We start from the raw sequence: 20,539 nt of genomic DNA on the forward strand, positions 1-20,539 counted from the left end.
CATGCTTTGCTTCCTGCCCTCGAACACAGGACTCCAAGTTCTTCAGCTTTTGGACCCTTGGATTTACACCAGTGGTTTGAAAGGGGCTCTTGCGCCTTCAGTCACAAACTGAAGGCTGCACTGTCGGGCTTCCCTACTTTTGAGGTTTTGGGACTCGGACTGGCTTCCTTGCTCCTCAGGTTGCAGATGCCCTACTGTGGGACTTCACCTTGCGATCCTGTGAGTCAATACTCCTTAACAAACTCCCTTTCATATATATATATATATATATAATATATAATATATATATATATATATATCTCCTATTAGTCCTGTCCCTCTAGAGAACCCTGACGAATGCAGCAGGAAGGAAAATTCAGAGATCAGTAAAGAGAGCGTGAAATTATCTTAAAATATGTAACTGCCAAAATAAAAAATGGGAAGGCAGACTGTAAAAAATATCCCAACAAACACATACAATAAAAAAGAAAACATAAGCTCTTTGGGAGACTGGTCCCAGAATTTCAATATCTAAATAACATTTCTGCTCTGAACAGATAACTGAGAACGAAAAAAAAATATTTTCTGCCCCTTAAACAGTTGAATGTGGGAAAATTATGCCAAAAACGTTAACCACAATCTTCGAGGTCCTATTCTCTTAGGTACTTGGAGCTAGCCACTTCTCCATTTGTCCATTCCAATTTCACATTTATTAATGAAAAATAATGCCTTCTCTACATCTGTTGTGAATGTCACAGAATCAAGCAGTAATACAAATATTTGCTGAAAGTAAACACATGATGTTAATAAAGAAAAAAGGTTGTTTTCTTAAGATTTTGAAAAGAACATATTCAAGAATTGGAATCCCACACAGGATGCAGAAGCAATGCTAAGGATAAAATATCCTGACTACCTTTATTGACATGATTTGTGTTTACCAGCTCATTAAAATCTATGTTTCAAATTCCCTGGATTTCCCAAGTTCCAGACTGGTAAAAAGTATTTTTACATACACATTTGATTCTTACATTACAAACTTAATATCTATAAACTTGAAATTTGTTTTGCACAAGTCTATGGCTTTACTACTTTTCAAGACAAAAGTCACATATTAAAATACAAACTACTCAAAAGTAAATAGTTGTCAAGAATGTGGTTTACAGGATAGATCTTACAGACAATACAGACTATATTATGATTTCTCTGTTTGCAAACAGAAAGTAGCGTATTATACTGAATTCTGGTATAAGGTGTGCAGGAAACCTTACTTACAATCCTTTATTTTCATAAGGTAAGCACCAAACTACTTCTCACATACATTACCACCATATTTTTTTAAACCAAATTCTGGTTTAAAAATCACACACTGACAACACAGAAATACAAAATGCTAGGAAAAGTCTAGCATATGAGGGGAAAACATGTCTTATGCATTCTAATATAATTTTTTACAATCTATAGCATAAAGGCAAATGCGTTTTTTTTAAAATGCAGTCCATATACAATTATAGAAAAAAATTAGTCACGCCACCTAATACAACCAATTTCACAGATACCACTCATTTAATATTATGTCCAAAAATTTCCAAGTGTCTACATATTGTTAGAATAATGCCCACAAGGATCTCCAAACTACAAAATATTAGCAAGTAAATGAAAATCACAAATTTCTCTTTGACAGAATGAAGCTTGAGTATGAGTTAAAAGGCAACAACTATGAACTTTCTTTAAAATGACTTAAACTGTCCAAACTAGAACAATACATGTTTCCTAGCTATACATGCAAACTGGGCTGTGTGGTAAAAATGACTCAGTTACTTAAAAAAGCAGAAAAGATCCAAAATCACCAGAGCTCAAGCTAAGCTGGCGAAACCACAGAGACACTGAAGCCCAGCAACTCCCAAGAAGCTGAGGATTAAGATTAAAAATAAACTCTGGATACTGAATCCTACATCAACACTCTGAATTTATGTTTATTGTTAGTAATTTATATTATTCTTTTCTTTGGGTAAAAAAAAAATGTTTTAAAAAGAACCAATTTTTGGAATAAGCAATGTAACTCTGATCATTCTGCTATGTGACTACCAAAAAGGCTGCTGTTCTTTTAGCCCTACCACCTGGTAAGACAGAAAGCTCTCCACACACAAGGCCCAGAGAAGGCTGATATCACAAGTCAGTGTGAGTTACACTGTTCTCATGCAATGGAGCTACTAAAATACATACATTTGCTCTTACAAAAAAATTACAAAACTAACAAATCTCTTTTTCTCCAGAATTATAAAAGATAGAATCTATGAATCAGTACTCTAATGTGATCACAGAAAAATAGCAAACTGAGTCAAAAAGCACAGGCTGTCCATCATAGAGTCCCCAGTCTCTTTCCTTTCTACCTAGAGTCCTCAGTCTATTTGATACTTTCTGCCTGCTCTGAGGATGGAGGTGTCAACACCTTAGAAAACCATGATCGGCTTTAAAACTGGGTAAAGAATCATCCCTAGGGTTAGGGCAAATGTAAGTTCACTTATTGCTTACACGCAGGAAATAATTTGCTTCCTTTTCCAGGATATTATTTTAAGGATTACTTGACAGTGCTTCTTTTAAAGGTATCAAAAGATGTCATAAAAAAAAAAAAAAAAAAAAAAAACCTCTTTGGAATTCTCCCAGAATTCCAGAAAGATTATCTGGCAATTCATTCCTCCACCCTATCAAAATTTTTCCTTTGAAAAATTACAACTGATAACTCACATAAGATTTAATTAACTTACTTAAGTAAGGGAGGGCTTCTCAGTATGTTTCCCCACTGGAAAACTAAGAAATTCAGTGATACTCAGTGCCAGTAACTAAGTGGCACATATCATAAAAATTCAAACTTGGACGCAGGTACGTCACACCCAGAAAAGATTTTATACATTTGTAAGCTTGTGCTTTCACACTTTACAAGCAACACAGGTTAGTTTCACTTCAGTTTTCATTTTTAGTAACGTGCGTGTCGTATGAGGGACGGTCATCAAACAGTCTCTATTACGCACACTTTAGTGTTTCGTCAGAGCCGAAAAAGAAACAGCCTTCTCTTTTTCTCTATGAAGATTCTCTCCGCCTTGGGAAAACAATCTTCTATGCAATGAAAGTCTTGTGGAATTATGTAAAGAAATCATACAACTGAATAGAATTTTAGAGGTCAATCAGGAACTAGAAGAAGAAAACCACGGTGTGGATGAGCCCAGCAGTTCCCTTCCCCACAACGTCTACCTCCAGGTGACCCTTCAACAGCACATAGGCAGCACGAACTTCAGACTCAGCCATCTGCTCTTCCTCATTTCCCCCTTTCAAACAGGAGACTTATTTTTCTCTGTAATAAAGCAAGTAGTATTTCAGGGGATCTGGCAGAGGGAGGTTCAGAACCTTCTGGCGTAGGAAGTTCACTGGGGGGTCTGGCTTAGTTTCAGGCAGGGTCTTCTCTTCTTCTTCCCTCCGTTCCTCTTCCAAGTCTTCACAGCTGTTGTCATCTGAGGGGTTGGAAATCCGACTGGCAAAGACTTCTTTGTCCAAAAAGACAATCGTTTCCATTCGACGGCGGCGAACTCTCCTTCGTTTAAACCTGGGGGTGTTCTTTAGTCCGTTTCCGTTTTTGCTCACAGTTTCCTGATGAATAATCTTTTTAATGGTGCCCCGGATGGCAATGCGAGCCAAGTCCTGCAGGCTGCGAACTGCCACTGGTGCTGCAGCACGAAAGAGTGACACAGTCAAACGCATCTGAGTGACACCACCACAACGCCCACACATCTAAGACCCGTAACATCATCTGAATTAACCGGCAAATTTATGAGTATGTTACAATATGAGAGCATGCTAAGCAAATGTCAATTAGTGCTCTAATTTACAATCATATGGCACTTTTCAAAAGACGTTTTCAAACGCATCAATTCTTAACTTTGAAAAGGAAAGGAAGCAATATTGCTTGGCTATATTAATCAGTGGTGGAATCAACACCTGGGTCAGTTTGTCTTCCTCACAGCCTAGTTTCATTATTCTATTATTTGCTGTGTTCGTGTGTATATTAATACCCACCTACTAGTAATAGAGTGAATATGTCTCCAACATTCTTTTTTTTGGAGACAGAGTCTTACTCTGTCACCCAGGCTGGGGTGCAAGGGTGTGATCTCGACTTACTGCAACCTCCGTCTCCTGGGTTCAAGTGATCCTCCTGCCTCAACCTCCCCAGTAGCTGGGATTACAGGCGCGCACCACCATGCCCAGCTAATTTTTGTATTTTTAGTAGAGACGGGGTTTCAATCATGTTGGCCACGATGGTCTGAAACTCCTGACATCAAGTGATCCGCCCACCTCAGCCTCCCAAAGTGCTGGGATTACAGGCATGAGCCACTGTGTCCGGCCTAATATTCTTTTATCTATTAATATTTTCATAGTTATTTACACATTGAATATTTGTTCCATTTTTACTGAAGTAGGGAAATGCAAATCCAAACATTTTTCAGAAAAAAACAAAAACTCCAAAGCACACCAAGGAGAAAGAACATTTGACAATTAAAGCTGACGATTTCATGCAGGCAAAATATTTCTCAAAGGGAAAATTACATTAAACTGAAAATCAGCATCACTTTTCCCCTCCACTACTCAACTTCTCCAAAGAATAAGTCTGCACTGTAGGGAGAGCTCTTGTGTTGTGCACATTTATCACCAAAGTCAGAAAGGCCTGCACAGAGTCTCGGCAATCTCCACTGTTCTTTGGAAACCCTCAAACACGCTTGTGTCCCAGGCCCTTGGTAGTCAGTAGCACCTTCTCCCTTCAACCTTTCCTGCTTTTCTGACTCCACGGACAACAGGTCCCTTCTCCTTTCTCCAGGACAGGCTCCGGCACTTCCTTTGTCTTCAGTCCTTTCTCTTCACTCAACACCACGATCGTGCCTCTTGCCCCATCTGTGACCCGGCTCCCTCCTCAAGTACAGCCATCCTTCCTTCCTTCATCATCTCACATCTAGAAAGATTACTTCCAGAGCCACTGGGATCTGGCTGTTGCCCCAAGAGGCTGAAACAACTCCTTCCAAGGCCCTCAGGGTCCCGGCCTTCAGCTCTGGCCTCTCCAGATCTCCAAGGAGTCTGCTTGGGATAAGCAACGTGGCTCACTGCTCCCCTGGCCCAAGGCACAGCCGCTCCTCTGACCTCCGCAGCTCTTTTCTCTTGCAGGCTCTCTTCCTCTTCCATCCAGCCCAGTGCTGCTCCCTAAGGTTCCAATTCCCACCATTTTCCCATCTCGGTATGACTGCTAGTCCTTGGTTTCACATCCATTCTGTGGCTTTAAATAACAGAGGCCAGCCAACAGCTCCCAAGGTTCTAATCCAGTCCGGACCAGAATCCTGAGCCTCACACAGACCCAGGTCTACGACAGACAATGAACACCTCACATGCCCTTCCTCAGAAGGACTGTATCATTGTATGTATCACTGAATCTTCTCCACTGTGGAAGCCAGTGTCTTAGTTTTTATCTCTATCTCTCGCCTGGAAAATTTCAACAGCTTTCCACTGGTTCCTGCTTCCAATGTGTCCTGTGTCCATTCAATCTGAAAGCTAACCCGTCCATGCCACACCACAAGTATCTACACTCACACGATCCCATACCGTGCACTTCCGTACTCACACGACCCCACACTGTGCACCACGACCCCACACCGTGCACATCTGCACTCACATGACCCCACATCACGCGTGCCCACACTCACACGATCCCACACCATGCACGCCCTCACGACCCCACACCGTGCGCTCACACGACCCCACACCGCGCACGCCCGAACTCACATGACCCCACATCACGCGTACCCACTCACAGGACCCCACACCGTGCACGCCCACACACAACCCCACATCATGCACGCCCGCACTCACAGGACCCCACACCGCACACCACGCGTACCCACACGTGACCCCACACCGCGCACACCCACACACACATTACCCCACACTGCAAATGTCCACACATGACCCCACAGTGCGCACGTCCGCACTCTCACGACCCCACACCACACACGTCTACACTCACTCTGACCCCATATCGTGCAGGTCTAAATGTACACACCCCACACCACGTATCTACACTCACATGATCCCATATCACGTATGTCTATACTCAAAGAGTTTGCCACTCCACTGTCTTCACAAACATGACTTTACTAGTCTAGGAAACTGGCCCAGGAAAAGAAAAGTTGCAAATAACTCAATGGGTCACTTCAGAAACTCTAAAAGCATCACATTAACGTTGATCATCTAACACTCTTCAAAGCCATCTCCTCAAAACAAGCATCCAAACTGCCCACCACATTGTCATGATTCTTAATCAGCCAGATGAAGCCCTCACAGGGAACGGCTCATTTCAACCAGACCCTCAAAAAGCCTCATAAATACCCCAAAGATGCCCCTGCCTTCCCAAACTCTGCTAAGGCTCTGGAAGCTGGTGCCCTCCCTGCCAAGGGCGGCAGTTACTTAAAAGGTTATTCTGGTGAGACTTTCAGAGCACACATTTGACAGATTCACCCTCCACCCGACCACCAGGCTTATCCAGGATACACAGGCACTGTATCTTTTACTTAAAGCATCTGATAGCTCTCCCCAGCCTACATGATAAACCCAATTCTAACCTACATACCAGTAGTTTCTCCCACCAGTCCCAACTCTGACTACACGGGGAACACGCATTTTGATTTCTGCCCTGCCACTGCTGGCACTTTCCTCCCCTTTCTTCTCTCTTTAGGGAATTCCTTTTTGCCCTTGAAGGCCAAGCACAGACATCATACTCTGCCAAACCTTCCCTAATTACTCAAACCGTTTTGCATGTCCTATTGTTGCTCATTATCAAATTTCAAGAACCGTGTCTATTTCTTAGAACCTGTACTTAGTAGAGACCAAAGCAAAGTGTAATCATTTAATAGATGATTCCTAAGAAATCAAAAAACCTTTCTGGAAGAGATCTGCCAAAACGTATTGTCTCTGGGTGGTGGGACTACATAAAACTTTTCCCTTCCTATTATTTTTTGCATTTTCCAAATTTTCTAAATGATCAGAGAGCATCCTGATAGTTTTATTTTAAATAAAATCAATTGGAACTCTCGTTTCTGTGTGAGCCGTTTAAATTTTAAAACATTAGGAGGTTTTGCTGTCATGCTGGCCCTGGTGTTAGTTCCTTGCTCAGTTTGCATTCTGACATAGTGAAACACAAAGGCTCGGCTGTGTAAGCTTCCACGGAAGGTCTCCTATCCACACCCAGCAGATTAGCTGGAATGTGTTCTCTGCCCTTGTCTACCCGTGAGGCAGCAGGCGCTTGGCGCCCTGGGGAGCAGAAGCCCCGTGACTCTGTAGGAGCCCTCTGGCTGATGGCTCTCTCTGTAAGCCCCTCCCAGTGGAGGTGGCAAATAGGCTAAGTCTCCCACATGGCAAAACGAGCTCCCTTTTATGTGCGTCCTCAGCTTTCAATGGCGTGACCAGCAACAGCTCTTTGTAGATTTAAAAGACGGCTAAAATAACCTGAAATGGGTTAAAAATAGATTATAATTTTTTTAATGCCTGAAATTGCTTGTAGAATTTTACAGTTTCAGCATGGGAGTGGTGCTTTTTAATATCAAAAGGTTATTTGTAAATTTTGTTTCCTTTTAAAATCTAACCAGACGAAAAAGATATAAAAGATACCATAAGTAAAGATTGGTATACTTACGTAACTGGACAAGTCTTGATTTTCCTGACTCTGAATGGCAGGGCTGGATCAGAGGAGCAAAAGAAACAGCAAGAATCTTTTTGGTTTCCCAAGCTGAAGGACCTGTGCGTGTTATCTTAGTCAACTATCCCAGAGACAAAATGAGAATATTCAAAAGAATTGGCTACTAAATAGCTCATATTTAATCATTCCTATACATACTATAAAAATACATAGATATGCTTACAATAAAATGAAATATCCTGACATACGGACCCCTTATGTGATGTGCCATGAAGTACATCTATCTTATGAATATTCCTGCAAAAATGCTTAACCTGAATATATTCAGGCCCTAGGCCTAACTTCTGTTTACAGAAATTATATATTACAGAGAAACTAGTTACAGGATAACAAGAGGAGACAACCACGTAGACGATGTGGGGATTCGTACAAGACATGCTCCAGCACTCTCCAAAGAAGTCAATATTGAGGGTGAAAAGGGGGTCTGCTCTAAAGTAAAAAGTAATTACAGAGACGTTAACAACCAACTGAATCCTGACCTGTTGTTATTGGGAGGGTGGCTAAGTCCTGACAGGCACTGTAGTAACAGATCCTGTTACAGAATCCCTGTTACTTTTTTAAATGCAAACTTGTCATCTTGGATGCCTGGGCAATTATCCTCATGCTTTGGAGACAAATACTGAAGTGTTTAAATGAGCCTTGCCCTGATATCACCCCCACGAAAGCACCAGAATCTGGTGGCTTAACACACTCCAGTGTAGGTCATCAAAACATTTCTTTTGAATTAAAGTATTAGGAGCACCAGAGACCACAATTAGACATGACCTCTGTGCGCCCTGTGTGGCTGGGTCAGTCTCCAAGTAGCCTACACAGGTCATAAAACTATTTTTGGTCAGTTCTTTCATGCTATGATTATATGCTGGCCTTTTCTAAAAATATCTAAGTCAGTAAATCCTCTAAAAACTAAGATTCTATGTCATGAATCTTATAACTAAAAGGATTAAGTAGCCATGTAACTAAGTAAATATCAACAAACATTCTTGTATACCATCAAGTTATTTTTATACATTTAAACATTTTTAAAAGAATTTCTAGTTATAATGAAAAACAAGCATTTCAATATAATCAATAAATGATGTATAAAACCTTAAATAAAACTATATAAACCCCTATTTCATATTCTAGATAAGCAGATGAAACATTGTAAAGATGTCCACAATCCCCAAGCTATCAAGATGATACAATTCCAATAAAAAATCCAACGCATTTTGTATAGCAACAAAGATCTGTAATATCACTTGCATAGGCAAAGACATTTAAAACAATATTCCACCAGGTGTGATGGCTCATGCCAACAACTCTGGAGGCTGAGGTGAGGCGACTGCTTGAGGCCAGGAGTTTGTGATCAGCCTGGGCAACACAGTGAGAGCCCGTCACTAAAAAAATAAAATTAGGCCGGGCGCGGTGGCTCACACCTGTAATCAGAGCACTTTGGGAGGCCAAGGTGGGCGGATCATGAGGTCAGGAGCTCTGAGACCAGCCTGACCAACATGGTGAAACCCTGTCTCTACTAAAAATACAAAAATTAGCTGGGTGTGGTAGCGCGCACCTGTAATCTCAGCTACTCAGGAGGCTGAGTCAGGATAATCGCTTGAACCCAGGAGGTGGAGGTTGCACTAAGCTGAGATCGCACCACTGCACTCCAGCCTGGGTGACAGAGTGAGACTCCGTCTCTAAATAAATAAATAAATAAATATTTAAAAAAATTAAGCTGGGCATGGCAGCACGTGCCTATAGTGCCAGCTACTTGGGATGCTGAGACGGAAGGGTCACTTGAGCCCAGGAGTTTGAAGTTACGGTGAGCTATTATCATGCCACTGTACTCCAGCCTGGATGACAGAGCAAGATCTCATCTCCAAATTTTTATTAAAACAATTAAAACCTCCTAATTTTTATTATTTGTGTTTTCCTAGTTCTTTGTGACTGGGAGACATTCTTCTTGGTGACCAATTCCTGTCTGATTAATCTGTTCATTTACTATAAACTATTTTTCCCAGTGAAATACAGTAACACAGACAAACATGCATGACCAAACAGCAAACTTGGACAAGACTCTCACTAAGCAAAGGATTTCTGTAAAATGCATAACATCAAGGCATTTAACAATTAGACTAATGACGAGAATACAATTACTCTGATAATTTTATATATAATTCTAACAACAGAACAATTATAATAGATTAACAATTAGAATTAAAACTCAGAACAGCTGGGGGCAAGGAGAAGGGGAAGGAAGAGGGAGGTGAGGAGGAAGGGACAGAAGAAGGAAAGAGAGAAGGAAGGTGGAGAAAAGGGTTTCACGTGCAGGCTCTGAAGTACCCACCTGAGTCAGGTTCTGGCCCCGCCTAGGGCATGTGCATGACCCGGCATCTCCCTCACCTGTCCCTGCCTCTGTTTCCTCATTTGTGAAATGCAGGAAATTGTTAAAAGAGTAAGTATTCATAAACTGCCCAGAACAGACCTTGGCACGCAGTGTGCAAAAATGTCAGTTATGAAGGGAATCTGACCTTCTCTTCCAATGGCATGACAAGGATCCCTCCCACTTTGAGAAGATTCTTCATGTACTCTTCATGTTCTTTCTGCACACCAGCCCCACAGTATACACGATCATACTGAGAACAATCCGGAGAAATCTCCAGGCAATTCCCAGTAACAAAGGAAGGTTCACAGAAGTCAAACCTGGAAGTAAAAAATGCTTCCTGCAACTAAAAGTATCACATTGCAACAAGTCTATGCAGTAAATCTATGCTAACCACAGGTTAAAATCCCATAGCAACGTAACAGTTTACAGAGCGAGGTGCTGGAAGAATTACAAATGTCCAAGAATTACTTCCAAAAAGAATTACACTATGTAACTAGAACTCTAGAAATGCCAAACAAAGTAGTATGAAAGTGAATATCAAAAGTTTTATCCAAATTTCACACAATCTCCAATCGCTGTTGTCTCTGTCATCTTCTTACCATCTTATGTAAGATCTATTAGTACTACGCAATAAGTGAGATGTGGGGATGGTGAAACTGCACTTGGTGTTTCTAAAAAGTTTAATCCCTAAAATAAGAACTTTAATGCCTTCTTTTAAAATGGCAAAAGCTTGCTTTATATACACTGTTTAGAGACAAATGCAACAATTTTATTTGAGGAAAAATTAGGTGGTAAACAGTTGTCTTACATAGGAAGCATGAATACTGAGCAAATGAACACCTTATGTACGTGTAACAGTTTGAAATACCCTAAAACCCTCAAAACACACAACCTTTTTTAGAAATTACAACAGGCAGCCGGGCGCAGTGGCTCACGCTTGTAATCCCAGCACTTTGGGAGGCCGAGGCGGGTGGATCACGAGGTCAGGAGATCGAGACCAGGTGAAACCCCGTCTCTACTAAAAATACAAAAAATTAGCCGGGCGTGGTGGCGGGCGCCTGTAGTCCCAGCTACTCAGAGAGGGTGAGGCAGGAGAATGACGTGATCCCGGGAGGCGGAGCTTGCAGTGAGCCGAGATTGCGCCACTGCACTCCAGCCTGGGCGACAGAGCGAGACTCCGTCTCAAAAAAAAAAAAAAAAAAAAAAAAAAAGAAATTACAACAGGCACATAGAATCATCCTGCCACAGTTTAATTATGTTTGCTACCACATGAACACTAATCAGCTGATTTCTATCTGATCAAAACTTTGTAAAATTATAATTCACATGATCTGAGCCAATGGATAGTATTTCATCTTACTTGTCAAAACTATCACTTGTTCTGATGAAGAAGTCCAGTTTCTGCTTTGCATACTCTATCACATCTGAGTGAAGTTCCACCCCATGGTTCACACCAAAAGGACCTAAAAGGTTTAAGAATAAGAAAACATGTAGAACCAGAGCAAGAACTCCTGCTCATTTGTTCACGTCTACCAACTGTAACACATCTGATTTAACGTGCAACTACAGACATTCAGAAAGTTTTGAAGTCTCATCACATTATCACAGCTCACCACATCATAAATACTTGTGGCCTGGGCTTCTCTGCTCTCAAACTTTTAAAGAATCATTTGAAAATGGAAACAAACCAAGTGTTCAAGTCTTACTAATGAACTAAAGAAGAAACACGTGTTTTCAAGTGGAACTGACACACGCCTCACCTGTTTGTCCAGAGGTAACATTTAAGACGATTCTGTTTTCCCTGAAAAGTTCCCCAAAACACTCAGATGTGTGCATTATAATATTCACAAAACAGCGGTCAATCATCATCATTAAGATAAAACTATGCTTCCAAGTCACAATGAAACTTTTTTTATATCAAAGGATATTTATCAGTAATTTGAAATAAAACTGAGAAATGTTACAAGTCCACTTAACGATGAAAGTGCTCCCCCCATATAAAACTGCCCCTACGTTAACTGAGAACAAAGTATTGACACTCAACTTAGATGAGTCTCTCTGTTGTGGGAATCCACTTACACGAAGGTAAAAATTGGGCAAAATTCATCTGTGCCGACAAAGGCAAAACAGTCATCACCTTTCTGGAACATGCAACACTGGTGAACTTTCTAGAAGGAGGAGGGGGCATGGGAGCCTTTTGGGGTGCTGATTCAACTCTGCATCTTGCTGTGGGTGGAGTCCACCAGAATTCACACTTCGTACTTGTTCATTTACTATGGGTAAGTTACAGGTCAACTTTTTAAAGCTACATGTAAAAATCACAGGGCATGTAGGACTTTACTTGGTAGACAGATATACTACAGTGATCATGTAGCACTGGACTCTACAATCTAACAGAAATGCTGAGAAATGGGCAACTTTCTGTGCATCCCACACCTTTGCACCATGTGGGCCCTCCTAGTACAACAGCCACCAGCCCAGGCCAAGGCTTCCCTGCTCCCCATTTGGACAACTGTACCTGCTGCTCTTTTCTCTCAACATATTTCATACACAGAGCTGCGGCTAAAACATTACCTCGTCAAAATACACCCTACCTGAGAGTTCCACTTTTCACTATCTACAACATCAAATCCTGAATTACTCTGAACGTCAAGACCTTCTGACAACTCCCTGACTTCAATGCCCGACTCTGCCACTGTGCCAGAGACCAAAAATAGCTGCTTGATTTTTCCCACTCATTCTGTTTTCACTGACCCCTCACCTTCACTATCAAACACTTACTAAGCAGTTAATTCTAGTAACAGATATGAGATATGGTTCCTATTCCCAAGAAGCTTAACACCAAACAGTAGTAACACAAACACCTTGACCCACCTGCTTAATAAAAAGATGACTAGCAGGGAAGGAGGACACAGGGTGGCCGGGGGGTGTCAGGAACACGGCACCTGGGACTCAGCACTGGAACACGGCATGAAGCCAGAGCAGCAAGGCCCCCCTGGCAGAGCCACTCCTAGGTCTGCCCTGCTTCCTAATCACACGGCACTTTTCAGGTAGGTGACTTAGGAGTCACCATCTCTTAGTAGCTACTGTATTCTACCCTGGTTGATGACAAACAAAGGTTAAGGACAGCCCTGAGCAAAGGGGAGGGGAGCCCACAGAGCAAGCACAGGAACGTGGCTGACCCAGGATGCAGCTCAGACCACGTGAAAGGCAGTGGGGGCTCACAGTAAAGAACTCTATCAGATGAGAGACCCACATTCACAGGCACTGGGAAGCCAATGAGGTTTCACTCTGGAGTGCTCTGCACAAAGTGCTGTTACGGTTGAATAAGCTGCAGCATCTGGAGACACAGCCAAGACACGCATCCATGACAGCAAACCCTGAAGTCACTTCCTTCAACTGCATCAAAGCAGCATGTTACATCCATTACAGCAGAAAACAGGCCTTTCCTTCCTTCAGACCTCTCTCCTCCCAAAATCCAATGAAATTCCCAGTAAACAGGGGATTCAGGAAAGAGAAGCAAGCATATCGAGTTGGAAGGCCTTTCCTTACAACTGCGAGGGGTTGTCAAGTACAGCAAGGCCATTTCAGGCTTACTTTTTTTTTTTCCTTTTTGAGATGGAGACTGGCTCTGTTAGCCAGACTGGAGTGCAGTGGCACCATCTCTGCTCACTGTAACCTTCGCCTCCCAGGTTCAAGTGATTCTCCAGCCTCAGCCTCCTGAGTAGCTGGGATTATAGGTGCGCACCACCACACCCGGATAATTTTTTATACTTTTGGTAGAGACAGGGTTTCACCATGTTGGCCAGGCTGGTCTTGAACTCCAGACCTCAAGCCATCTACCTGACTCGGCCTCCCAAAGTGCCGAGATTACAGGCGTGAGCCACCGCACCCGGCCATTTCAGGCTTACTTTAAGTCATCTTTTCCTAAGCATTTTGGCTCTTTTCTATAGAATTTCTAATCTAGCCAGCTTGATCACCTATTTCTCCCCAAGGTTCTACCTTAGCTATAGCTCCTATTTTTCAGCTACGTTGGAGGAAATCACAATATTCCCAAATTCAAAAATGATAAATAATCTGGGCACTGTGTTCTCTTCTCAAAGCACGGGGATCACAACAGTCTCAATCGAAGAGAAGTTAAGGTCAAAAAGCATTGTAAAAATCTACACATTTTTACACCTAAAGGTAGCAATCTATAGCCTAAAGCCAAAATAATTGGTCTCAAAACTTCAGCAAATTCCAACTTACACAGACTTAGAAAAAAAAACAAAATTATCATTCCATATCCACAAAAATCAATTACAGACAGGGTCTCACTCTGTCACCTAGGCTGGAGTGCAGTGGCGCAATCACAGCTCACTGCAGTCTTGAAGCGATCAAGCGATCCTCCGACCTCAGCCTCCCAAAGGGCTGGGATTACAGGAACGAACCACCAACTCAAGCCACATTCCTGATGTTTCTTTCACAACCACATGCAGCCCATCCGTAAATCCTGTCAGTTCTAACAGGATTTAGAGAAAATACAGACTCCAGCTTCTCTGCACTGGTTTCATCCCGTGTCTTCTCAGCCAGCTTGCCTCAGCAGCCGCGCCCCTGCTTCCTGCTTAGAGCAAGGTTTTACGGTACAGATCAGCTCCTATCACCCCTCCAGCAAAACCTTTCCACCTTACTGAGTTAAAAACAGATGCCTTCCCTGCCCCCCACAGCATTTTGCACCAAGTGATGTTTTTCCTTAGTTATCTGCTATTATTAAAAATAGCCATATTCCCATGTGCAGTCTCACAACTCACTTGTTTGGGAAAATAGGATAAATAGCTTCAAATAAGATAACCTGTGAAATCCCTTCCATCCCTGAAACTAATTTTAAAATCTACAGGTATTACTCTTAGTATTAAAACAAAAAAGTAGGCCAGGCATGGCAGCTCATGCCTGTAATCCCAGCGCTTTGGGAGGCTGAGGCAGGTGGAGAGCTGGCGCCCAGGAGTTTGAGACCAGCCTGGGAAACATGAAGAGACCCCGTCTCTAAATATAATTTAAAAATTAGCCAAGCGTGCTGGTGCATGCCTGTGGCCCTAGGTCCTCAGGAGGATTGCTAGAGCCCAGGAAGTCAAGGCTGCAGTGGGCCTGGTTCGTGTCATGGCACTCCAGCCTAGGCGATGGAGCACGACTCTGTCAAGAAAGAAAGCCAACAAAACAAAAACCGCTTAGAAGTACTCCAAAAGGACTTTAAAGTTAATTACCATCAATTTAGAGAAAGAGTGACAAGGAAGACTGAGTGATAAAATTAAATCAAGAAATCATAGTGGGGTCAAGATTTACACAACTGTCTTTGTCCTCCGCTGTCCAGAGGGCAGGTGCACGGTACAGGCTGTGGCAGTACAGGAAGATGGGACAGAGAACAGGAGAGGTCCCTCTGGAGAATCTGGGGCACATGAGATGCATGCAGGCCTTCCTCCTTCATCGCTCTATCCACCACCCAGTGATGTGTCAACGTCAGATAACTACTGGGAAGGCTGTGGTCTCCACCCAGGCAGGCCATTAGCAGACTACATTTTCTGTCAAAGGAGATGCCTCCTTCCCTGAGACAGATGAGTTTTCAGACTCTCCTCCCACACTTACCTAGAATGAGGCCCACCATGGAGCTGAGATACCCAGTGCCACTGCCCAGGTTCAGAAATGAGAGTCCAGGCTGCAGATCTAGGGCTTCCATCACCTCCGAGTAGATGCACGGGGCTGAGAGGTGAATGTTTCCATGCTTCCATGCCAAGTCTTTATATGCATTTTCTTTAAATTCTTCAAGGTAATAGTCTGCGCGATCGATGGCTCTGAAAGCCTGCTCTACCAGCTCCGTGCGGATATACTGCGCTTCTTTCAAGTTGTCTATCAGCTCGTCATTGTCTTCGCCAGCACTCACGGCACCGCCCATGTTCAAGATCACAATTAGGCAATACTATAACTAAAAATTTTTAAAAAGAGTGATTTACGTTAAAGGTAAGAGCAGAACAATCAAAGTTCTAAACAGATACCAATTTGAAATTCTGAATTCTGAAAATAATAGATAATCTTTTGTCAACACCCACCTCATCCCCTGCCCCACCCAGAGATGCCAGATTTAGAAGAGAAAAAAATCCCAATTCAATTGGAAATTAAGGTAAACAACAATACTAAAAATTATTTGATGTTTATTTGAAATTCCAATTTAGGCCGGGTGCGGTGGCTCATGACTGTAATCCCAGCACTTTGGGAGGCCGAGGCGGGTGGATCACCTGAGGTCAGGAGTTCCAGAACAGCCCGGCCAACATGGTGAAACCCCGTCTCTACCGAAAATACAAAAATTAGCCAGGCATGCTGGTGGATGCCTGTAATCCCAGCTACTCGTGAGGCTGAGGGAGGAAAATCGCTTGAACCTGGGAGGCAGAGGTTGCAGTGAGCAGAACTCGTGCCACTGCACTCCAGCTTGGGGAACAGAGCAAGACTCTTGTCTCAAAAAAAAAAAAGAAAAGAAAAAAGAAAAAAAATTTAGGTGGTGTCCTATATTACATCTGGGAATTCTATATCCCCAACAGACACAAAAGTACCCACCCAAGTCAAGCAATCCATTTGACCTGTTGATTTGGATATTTTAATGTTCAAATTTTAGACAAAAACATCAAGAAAACACTCTTCGCAAACTGAACGTATTGTGACAAATACCTTCTTCTAACAAATGCAAAATCAGCTTCCTGGCTAAAGTTTAAGTGTAGGAGGGGCTGCTACCAGAACTTCCTACAGCCTCTTCTCAATTGCATGATACGCAGCTTTCCCAGATCTTTAAAAATAACAACTACTTGTCTTACCTTCTCCCAAGCTGCCTTCAAGAAGAAAAAGCGCACGCAGCATGTGTCACCTCTGAGCCTAACTATTAAAATACAGCATAGCTTCATCTAATTCACAAGAAAACACTTTTTCATGTGGAGAAGTCTTACCCTTCTTAAACCTACAAAAATATCCTTTCCGATTTTATACTTACCGCATGTAACTTTTTCAAAGTAACTGCTTTAACTTCACATAAAATGGTAATGCTTTACAAAACACCAGATACAAATTGTCAGGGAAAAAGACCACCAGACCTCATGAAGACATTTTCTGAAATGAACACAACCTTTTTAACAACCTGTTATAATTATGATGAAGTTTATACTTGCTTTCCTCTTCACATTCCTCTGGATTTCTAACAGCAGAATGAGGATCGTAAAGAAATACTGTGGGGTGGCAAGGGGCCGGGGGCGAATTTCATACACACCCACGTACACAACTGGAGACAGTGGTGGGAGGTTTTCCCAGGAATGAAAATAATCACATAGTTTCTTACAAGTGAACAAAAAGTGTGAAGGGTATAGCTTAACACAAATTCTCTTCTATTTTTAGGGTGCAATACTCAATCTTCACACTCAAGATTTTAGAGCTGAATATTAGGTTTTGCAAATCAACAGGATGGTCCAGTCATTAAATTTTCACACTCTTTTTGAATTTTTTGAATTATTTCGGAGCCCTTGTTAGATTATGGTCCATAGCCAGCTGACTTAGATGGAATTAAGTCCTAATGAGGTCAACTTTAATCCTGGATAAGCCACTTAGTTCTGAGGCTGCACCCTAGCCTAGCACAGTCATGTTAAAATTTGGGTCAGTGGTTAAAAGCGGAATCATGTGTTTGGATGCTTAAGGGTCTATTTAGGAAAAGAGCTGGAAATCGCATACTCTCCTCAGTCAAAGCCACCTCTTCACCCGGAAGCCTGTATACAATGTTCCAACATTCTGTCTCAAAGCCACATCTTTAGAAGGTAACCTCAAACTGTATGTTGGATAGGTTTCATTTTCCACTAAGTAACTATCACTTATTTTGAACTCTGCCTTAATTTGAAAGTTCAGACAGCTTTTTAGTAAAAACAAGCACCTTTTTCCAGGTACCACCTGCCAGTCCTGGCCTCATTTACACTTCACAACATTAAGAAGCAAATTGGAGCTGGCCGGTTAATTTGTTCATCATCGCATAGCCAGTTTGTGAGGAGAGGGGCTGCATTCAAACCCAGGACTCTATGGCAAAAGGCCTGTGTTTTTAATACCACACCAGTGCGGCTTTTAAAAATACTCAAGACAGCAACGTTCTTTACCACACAACACACTGGTAATCTTTTGACGAGGGGGTAACCCTATCTATACCTACTGCCATTGGTAGGATCCATGTGAATAGTTGTGGGGTCTGATATTTATTACCATCTTTGTCTGGTAATCTAACACTCCCTCACACTGGAAACCATCGATGTGATCAGTCATGATGTCACCAAAAACACCGACAACTAAGCTCTTCACCAAACCAAACCCTATCATTTTCACCTGGATTCTACAATCTAGTCAAATCCAATTTTTCAAAGTAGAAGTGTAGAATCATTTTTAGAATGCTGCACTCGATACTGTGCACATTGTCTGCTGTAATTAATCCTTAATATAATTCACTACTCTGTGGTAACTAGCAACAGTCCATGACAACCTGGCTGCTCCTTACAATGCCAACTGCCAGGGAACATGAAGAACACTTGCTGAGTGGCGACAGGCATGGGAAGGTCTCAGAACTGACACCTGAGGAGGCTGTGATTGTGGCTGTATCAACACAAGCATGAAGCTATGGTAATGGGGTTTTGGGAGGCTACGTACGGAAGATCACATTCCAACCTGGATGTACTTCTTAACGGTAATATGGACAAAGTAATTCATTGTGGAAGATGAGTGGGGAAAAGGACCCAAAGCCACATCTCCTTTGGGCAGAATGATCAAACAAACACACAAACAGATTTCTCCCCTTGAAAACCAGAACTCTGACAAGGAATGCAAAGGGACTTTTTTCAAATACAGATGGTCTCCGGACTTCGGATGGTTCGACTTCAGGGTTAACGATGTGTTTACTGGATGCGACCCCACCGTAAGTCGAGGAGCACCTGTACTTGAAAAGCTGTCACATGTACACTATTAACGGCCTAACAAAAGCCAGACCAGTGGTACATGTTGGAGACAATGCCTACTAAATACACAGAGAAGCTTTCTAACAAATGAAGTTGCAGTGAATGAAAGGAGCTCTTGATAAGCCCAGCCAAGTTTCACTGGAGGTACGAGCTGGGGTGGGGCAGGGAGAAAGGCCCTGGATCGGTCACCTCTGAGGTCTCCTCTCATCACCTGAGTGGAGGGCTCTATCTCCCCCAAGCATGGCCACAACAATTTCTGAGTTGCTTATAGGCACCTCAACTTCACTCATTCTTGAATGACACTCTATCAAACGCCCAGATCGGAGCTGTTTAGCCATTCCCTTGAGAAGAAAAATTAAAACTATTCTAGTCACACGAGTCAAGAGGGGGTGGATAAAGAGAGCGTGGATATCTAGGTGACTTATTTGAGGTGCAACGCTGGAGCAAACATTCATTTAGGAGACACATCCCTCTCACAAAAACAAAACAAAGGCACGAAGCTCAGGCAAGTTCTCCTTCCTCCAACTAACAAAGATCTCTTTCCATGCGTGAACTGAAGTCCCCGTGCTCTGCTCCAATTCTTACTATCTCCAAAGCACGGTGCGGGCGCGGGGGGTGCGCAACTATTTTTTTAAAAATCCTGTCATCTTCTGAAAGGGTCCAAGGCAGACTTTGTTCTAAACCTTAGCTCTTGGCTTGCCTTGGAATTGCAAACGTTTCCCACTTGGGAAATCAAGGACAAGCTGCAGGTCTGGACTAACCAGACCCAAGAGTGTGAGTGAGCAACGGGCACCGGGAGAGACCGACGGGAAACCGCGAGCGCTCGGAGAGAGAAACGCGGGACGCCCTGGAGGCCGCTGGGGGGAGGTGAGGGTGCCCGAGGTGGGGAGGAGCGAGGCCCCCAGAGGAGCGCTCCGGGCGCAGGGGTGCCGGGGGTGGGGGAGGAGGAGGGAAGGGGCCGAAGGGACACACCACCCGCTCGCCGCAGGCCGGGCCGAGGGGCGGCGGCGGCGGCGGCTCTACCTCCAGGCTCGGCCGGCCGACGGGTTCGGACCGCCTGGGCTGCGACCTGCAGCTCCTCGGGCGCGTCCCTCGTGTGTCCGCGGCCGAGCAGCGCCGCTCCAACCTCGGCCGCCGTAAACATCCGCCGCCGCCGCCTCTGCGCCTGCGCACAACGGCCCGATTGCGCATGCGCCGCGGGCCTGGCACTTAAAGGGGTGATGGCGGCGCAGGGCGGGCCGCACTATCCTGGGCTGCGTGCGTCTGCCGCCCTCGCTGAGAGCTCGCTGAGCCCTAGGCCGGGTCCGAGTCTCGTGGGCCCGCCGTCCGCGCATTGCTCAGCCAGGACGGACCCCGCACAGGCTGCCTCAGAAGCCCTCCCTGAGGGTCACCTGAGACGCCTTTGCTGACCCACGG

At 43.5% G+C, this 20,539-nt stretch overlaps 1 protein-coding gene across 6 annotated transcripts; it reads right to left on the minus strand.

The window, feature by feature from the left end:
* Positions 1-670: 670 nt before the first annotated feature.
* On the minus strand, positions 671-20,270 carry PCMTD2 (protein-L-isoaspartate (D-aspartate) O-methyltransferase domain containing 2). 6 transcript variants are annotated; one of them, XM_030825750.1, is made up of 6 exons: positions 20,147-20,270; positions 15,747-16,083; positions 11,488-11,590; positions 10,273-10,444; positions 7,703-7,826; positions 671-3,698 (listed from the first exon to the last, which is right to left on the minus strand). In XM_030825750.1, the coding sequence occupies exons 2-6, from the start codon at positions 16,051-16,053 to the stop codon at positions 3,319-3,321; spliced, it is 1,086 nt and encodes a 361-aa protein (XP_030681610.1). In that variant the 5' UTR covers positions 16,054-16,083; positions 20,147-20,270; the 3' UTR covers positions 671-3,318. The 6 variants fall into 6 exon arrangements, with proteins under 6 accessions (XP_030681610.1, XP_030681611.1, XP_030681608.1 ...); XM_030825751.1 differs by having other exon boundaries at positions 20,096-20,270; XM_030825748.1 differs by lacking the exon at positions 20,147-20,270 and adding an exon at positions 16,964-20,085.
* Positions 20,271-20,539: the final 269 nt, after the last annotated feature.

This window comes from Nomascus leucogenys, chromosome 13, assembly GCF_006542625.1.
Source record: "Nomascus leucogenys isolate Asia chromosome 13, Asia_NLE_v1, whole genome shotgun sequence".
NCBI lineage: Eukaryota > Metazoa > Chordata > Mammalia > Primates > Hylobatidae > Nomascus > Nomascus leucogenys.